The following is a 6,865-nucleotide window of genomic DNA, read 5'->3' as shown; positions in this document are numbered from 1 at the left end:
TGTCAAAAGTTCTATCGAGTGAATATTTGGCATGAAAAAACAGGCGAGCTAGAATTGATGATACGTGAATATCACTTTCGACGTAATTTTAGAAATTTTTCCCTCATTTCTACACGTACAACTCCGATCATCGACACATGCCATTTTTCCGTCCATTCTCTCTGCGGAATTGTTATCGCCTCCCACGTGTGTAGTTCCCTTGAATATCTACTATTTAATTGTTAATTGCCTCGCAGCTGAGATTCAGGCATATTACATACGCGCACACATATGTAAAGGCAGTATATAGGTACATTGAATAATGTATGTACCTTATTTTGAAAGTTTGAAACCAGGGTGATTTTTAATCTTGGCATAATTCAGGGGCTGCAATTTATGTAACAGACGCATGTATGACGTGATACTCGGTAATGGTTATGAACTTACCAGATAACAGTTTTGATATGTATCGTCGGAGAACTGCATACCGGGTGTCTCCAAAATACCGCTGCGATATGTTTAGTTGCCTACCACCGAGGGGAACAAATATCGGTTTAACAGACCTAACGAGTCATGATCACTTTGGTGGAGTCAAGGTTGAAATTCACCACCGCAGGCAGATCTCGAGAGAATCTCATCACCATATTTTTTCCTCGATCGTAAGGCACCGTGTATGAAATCGATTTTTACGTAGCTTAATTGCGTAGTACGGACTGCAGCAGAGTTTGCTGGAATCACGAATTGAATTTTAGCTTGCGATGCGGTAAAACTGATTCGAGAACTATCCTGAATTACGCGAGTCAAGATTTGGGGAATATCGAGAATGAATGGTCGAAACGCTATAATCGGCATGGTGAAGATATTCTTGGAGGATTCATTTTATTCGTGACTCGATCATAACGTTCACTTTTTTAATCTGAAAAGCGGGAGGAAAGTAGCATATAATTCCCTCTGTTACACCTTTTCTTCCGCAACTTACTTTTTTCCCGCCGGTAAATTTCAAAGTTTTTTCTGGCTGTCTCCCTTTTATCCCAATTTTGAACTAATTCTTTCTGTATTGATATAAACTGTCAATGATATTCTATTTTTGAGACCAATAAGATAATCACACTTACAGGAAAGAAAAAAGTATTATGATTTTTTATACAACAGACGAAGTGTTTCGTTTGGTTGAAATAATGGATAAATTATGAATAATAATTAATGTCTAATTTGCATATACAATAATTATAATTAGATCGCATTCCGGTTTTTCATTGGTCGTGTCGACGTTGTTATCTTCTCCCATATCGGACCCTTCCGATTCACCTCCAGATTTAGCTTCATAAAGATGCTTTATGAAATTGAAAATTGCGTCAATGAAGGCAGATTTAAAAAGACGCTACGTCACTGCAATGACAAGTCCTTTGAAGGTAGAGTAAAACGTTGTCAATTCTCTCGCGTGTCGTTAGAGTCCAATCGCCCCTCACACATGCTATGTAAGCAAGTCTATCCTACTACCGTGGCAAACGGGGTGCTTGCGCTGAGGAGGAAAGCACCACGTTCCCGGACATTCAAAGTGTGTCACGTTATAAGGCAAAGTTGCCTGTAGAGACCAAGGGGACCCGAAATTATTGGACTCGAACGACACGATACCAAAGAGCTCTGGAAGTACCAATGACGGAGCCAATTTTAGGAATTCATTTGAGTCAAGTTAAAGTGAGGAGATTGAAGCGACCGAATCGACAGTGTGATAAGACTGTCCATCTGAAAATTTTTTCATACCTGAATGGCTCGTACGTCGTCGATATCTAGCTTGAAGTTAGGGTAGTACTCCGTCATATACGGCGACATGACAGCCGATTCGACGTTGCTGTGATGGATTCCAAGTGCATGACCGAACTCGTGGGTTGCTACTTGGAATAGGTTGACGCCGCGATGGCTGCCGATGGTCTAGGTTTTATTAACGTCAAAGTGAACACGACCATCAGGTTCCGGACCATGGCTCCAATCCAAGCGCCTTCCAGGTCCGTCCGATCTGCATTCGTCGAAGCTAATGTCGATGTCAGCCTGCGATTGTGAGGAACGTCAAGTTTCAGAAAATCAAATACATCTTACTTATTTCTCATGAGCTGAAGAGAAATCATAACAAAAGATCATAAGAATCAAAACTTGAAGTCGAGTCTCTCGTGTGGTCTCAACAATCTCTTTATACCTTCCCGTAAATTTGAGTGAAGCTCAAAGACGTGTGTTCAGCCCACATATTACAGGCCTTGTTGATTTCTTTGTCGACTGCTTCAGGCTCAAGTCCTCGAAAGGGTTGGTTGAGCATCTTGTAAGTCATATTCGTATGATGCCACTTAGTACCTGAATAATACGAAAGTTCAAGCTTATTCGTTGAATCTTCAATTTGCAATTCGTGATTGGGATAAGGTGAAACGTTGAACTATGAAGATAGTGCAATGGTCAGATTAGGACAAGAGACAATTGCATAGTTTGATAAAGTTCGTGAATGCCCACTCTGCATTTTCGTTGAACCAGTTCAAAGAGACTCAAGTCTCTAGTGATGTCTTGATTGTTTACAATGTCTAACAAAATTTATTCTGAGGTGCGAAATAACGACGAAAGCAGGATTTGATAATATTTGTGACGTACCCAACAGACGATACTCTTTCCATTGGGCATTCCTGGCTACTCTATGCTTGTCACTGACGCTGCGCCTTGGAATGGACATCTGTCGAATTATTGCACCATCCATCTCGCCTGCCGATTGTCAATTATTCGAATATGTGAAATAGAATATGAGTATGCCATGGGCATGTGAATCCATGTATTCTACTTCCGAATGACTCGCAAGTTGTTGCCTCCATTGTAAGAAGTATCCAGTTGAATTACCATAATCTTATTGAAAGGTTTACTGAGATTTTTTGATAACCAACTTATTTGCGGTTCGACCAAGTATAACGATAGAATAACTACCCACGACACAAATCAACTACACGAGTAGTCAAATATTCCTGCCATATTCCAGTAGTAGGATTCCCGACATCACTTCTTTTAGTACGTCGTCGAAACCACTGATAGTGGTAGATTACACATCCCATCAAGAAAATTTTTTTCAGTTGCCCTGATTTTACTTAACCTAAATTGCGGCGTACCATTCGTATGATTTAGCCCACGAGTAATAAATATCGTCAATTGATCTGACTGAAATATTTCTGACGTTAGTTTTGGAGTTGGATTGACGTTCACTGAACAATAAGATCGCGTTGTGAATTTCGATGGATCATGGCTGGGTCAACAATCAGGTGGGTGATACAAAATTGAAGCTGAAGAACCAAGTGCTATTCACCGAATCGAATGAAATATGCAAATGTAAATTTTGATTTGCAGTAAATTTCCAAAATTTCTACGCACCGGTCACAGGAATCCCAATCCATCCATATTTGGAGACTGCATCAAAGGTGCATCTGCAACTGAGTAATTTTTACGTTGGGGCTGCTGCAGCATTGTGAAAAACCCAAGGCCCGAGTTACCTATGACGCATGTTTATATCACGTTCGTACAAGCAACCAATTATGGGAGTTTCTTTAACGTCAACAGATTCAAAGCGTCGTTACAATTTACAACGCACGGCGTGATTATTGTTCAAAGGGAAAATGAGTTTCCCGCGGGGACACACGCAGAGAAATCGCGTCATGCTGCTCGTGAAATCGGAGTTTATGGGAAAGAGAGAAACAATCATTTGGTCCGTTTTTAGTTGGTTCTTCATTCCCGGCCCCGAGTTTGTACAAGTATGCACATGGGCAGGTATACTTGTTGATTTTTTTCCGCTTTAATTGTCAATTTATCACCGTTGATAAAGTTGAGCTTTCCATTATACCGTTTGAACAAGCCCGCCTAACTTGAAACTCAATTTAACTAATTCAGTAAACCTATAAGTAACGGCTTGACCTCTGTTGTCACGTTGACGATTTCCATTTTCACCAACTTTCTCACTTCTGCGATAACGACGAAACGACCGACACGTGTCTTAGAATATTAATTGCGCAGTGAGCACAAGTAAAGGGTGGGGGTGGAAATCTCGAAAGATCGAACAATCGACTGGTCGAAGACCCGAAATTTTCGAGAAACGAATTTTAAAATAAGAATCCAAAAGTTCAGAAGCAACATATCCTGCAGACAGATTATTCGACTCAAAATCCGAGCCATTGAAAGTGGTAATTATAAATAACGTAGAAGACGCAGCAGCAGCAGCAGCAAGTCCTGCATTGTGCCACGTTAGAGATTGTAATCGGTAAATCAAAGCAAATATACTGGGAAAGCTTGGCTATAACTGCAGCACCGAATGCAGTTCGTGCACTTTCGAATGCTGAGAGAGGGAAACGGAGCAGGAGAAATCCGCTAAGACCGAAATTTCAAAGCAATCGGTGCGCAATGAGCGAAACAATAGTGAACTTGGGACACGCCAACTTTGTGACCGGGCAACTTTGCCCCCGGGCGTTCCTGCAAGACTGCAATCTCTAATTTCCCTCTCAAGCTTAGCCCATATTCTGGCCTGGAGCATCTTACGAGCTGCGAGTTGCACAATAACCCGAATCACGGGATCCTGAGGCAAAAGATAGAACTAAAGAATGTGATATCAATTCAGAGCTTTCTTGAATATCACAAAAATACTGTTACGGTATCTGTTCAAACGTTTTCTTTAAAATTGATCAACTTTCTAATGCATGCATTTTATTGCACCTGCGAAATAAAGCGCGTTTTTTTTTATGTTTTTCGTAATATCACGTGAATCAGTGATGAAATATTTTCGTTTATTTGAAAGATGCTTTCCTTTGCGAGTTTTTGAAACGACTATACCTTGAATCGGGAAGAAAAGAATGTGAGCTAGATTGAAGCAAGCCAATGGGTGAATACGCCTCTATCACTTGTTCTGTAACATTGACCGCTTATCGTTTAATTAGTTGAAACGGCAATCAATTGAGGATAAAACAACGAGTATCCGCTGAAATGGTTTTTCCGGAAAATAATGAATAGCTGAAACGATTGACATTAAATGATTGAGACATCTGAAGCGGGAAAAAAGGCGTGAGCGTGATGATAGGAAGCCAATGGGTCAATACGCCTCGGCTTTTCTCCATTTTTCATTCAAATCAGACGAGACGAGAAAAAAATTGGAAAATTTTAGAATTTTTTTTCCTCCCGGAAGCAGCTCGACTTATAAACTACCCAACAACAGATTCTTACAGGAACTTCGACGTTCCATGAAAAAGTACGGATGTAGTATTTTCCTAACTCTAACTGGTTGAGAGATATTCGCCTATGAACATTGATCGAGTCATCTCGGATACAGTACTGAAATAACATAAAAACTAGAGTCGATCCAAAATAATCATGGTTATATTTGTGAATTCTACTGTTTGAAATACCGAAATTCTTTGAAAACATCAGGGCAACTGATAAAATTTTTCTTGGTTGGATGTGTAATCTACCGCTATCAATGGTTTCCACACGTATTAAAAGAAGTGTTGCCGGGAATCCTAATATCGGAATATAGCAGGAATATTTGACTACTCGTGTAGTTGATTTGTGTCGTGGATAGTTATTCTATCGTTATACTTGATCGAACCATACGTAAGTTGGTTGTCAAAAAAATCTCAACTAATCTTCCGATCATAGTATGGTTATTCAACTGGATCCGTCTTACAATGCAGACAACTAATTGCGAGTCATTCGAAAGTACCTAGAATACATGGATTTACATGTACATCGCATACTCATATTGTATTTCACATACTATTGACAATCCGCGGATGAGTTGGATGTTGCAACGATTCGACGGATGTCCATTCCAAGATGCGACAATAGTAAGAAACGTAAGGTAACCAGGGATGCCCGATCGGAGGAGTATACTATGTCGAGTACGTTACGAATAATGTTACATACATCTTTTGCCGTCACTTCTTATCTCACACTAACAATATATTTCGATTGACGTTATGAACAATCGAGACATCAGTAACGACTCAAGTCTCTTTGAACTGGTTTAACGAAAACGCAAACTAGGCTTTCACCTGAATTATTGAAACTATGGAATTGTCTCTGGTCTCAATGCGACCGCTGCACTGTCTTTACAGTTCAACGTTTTACTTCACCTCATTCACGAACCGTATATTGAAGATTCCTCTGAGTCCTCAAACAATGACGAATCCTCCATCAATTTGAAATCTCATATTATTCAGGTTATAAGTGGCATCATACGAATCTGACTTACAAGATTCTACGCTACCCTCGAGGACTCCAGCATAAAGCAGTCGACAAAGAAATCAACAAGGCCTGTAATATGTGGGCTGAACACACGTCTTTGAGCTTCACTCAAATTTACGGGAAGGTATAAAGAGATTGTTGAGACCATACGAGAGACTCGACTTCAAGTTTTGATTCTTATGATCTTTTGTTATGATTTCTCTTCAGCTCATGAGAAATAAGTAATATGTATTTGATTTTCTGAAACTTGACGTTCCTCACAATCGCAGGCTGACATCGACATTAGCTTCGACGAATGCAGATCGGACGGACCTGGAAGGCGCTTGGATTGGAGCCATGGTCCGGAACCTGATGGTCGTGTTCACTTTGACGCTAATAAAACCTAGACCATCGGCAGCCATCGCGGCGTCAACCTATTCCAAGTAGCAACCCACGAGTTCGGTCATGCACTTGGAATCCATCACAGCAACGTCGAATCGGCTGTCATGTCGCCGTATATGACGGAGTACTACCCTAACTTCAAGCTAGATATCGACGACGTACGAGCCATTCAGGTATGCAAAAATTTTCAGATGGACAGTCTTATCGCACTGTCGATTCGATCGCTTCAATCTCCTCACTTTAACTTGACTCAAAT

The 6,865-nt window shown here is 40.5% G+C and overlaps 1 protein-coding gene across 1 annotated transcript; it reads right to left on the bottom strand.

Annotated features, from left to right (window-relative positions):
• Nucleotides 1–1,911: 1,911 nt before the first annotated feature.
• LOC124294425 (stromelysin-3-like) lies at nucleotides 1,912–2,716 on the bottom strand. The gene is made up of 3 exons (XM_046739401.1): nucleotides 2,614–2,716; nucleotides 2,174–2,325; nucleotides 1,912–2,028 (listed from the first exon to the last, which is right to left on the bottom strand). The coding sequence occupies exons 1-3, from the start codon at nucleotides 2,714–2,716 to the stop codon at nucleotides 1,912–1,914; spliced, it is 372 nt and encodes a 123-aa protein (XP_046595357.1).
• Nucleotides 2,717–6,865: the final 4,149 nt, after the last annotated feature.

Source organism: Neodiprion lecontei, chromosome 5 (assembly GCF_021901455.1).
Source record: "Neodiprion lecontei isolate iyNeoLeco1 chromosome 5, iyNeoLeco1.1, whole genome shotgun sequence".
NCBI lineage: Eukaryota > Metazoa > Arthropoda > Insecta > Hymenoptera > Diprionidae > Neodiprion > Neodiprion lecontei.
Note: the sequence above shows the minus strand (reverse complement) of the source record. Positions and strands in the feature narration are given on the sequence as shown.

Excerpts from the sequence above, each read along its gene's own strand:
- LOC124294425 (XM_046739401.1), bottom strand. The coding sequence starts at position 2,716 with ATGGATGGTGCAATAATTCGACAGATGTCCATTCCAAGGCGCAGCGTC. Across the intron at positions 2,326-2,613 it reads GAAAGAGTATCGTCTGTTGG|GTACTAAGTGGCATCATACG; the intron begins GTACGTCACAAA and ends CGTATTATTCAG. Across the intron at positions 2,029-2,173 it reads TCACTCAAATTTACGGGAAG|GCTGACATCGACATTAGCTT; the intron begins GTATAAAGAGAT and ends TCACAATCGCAG.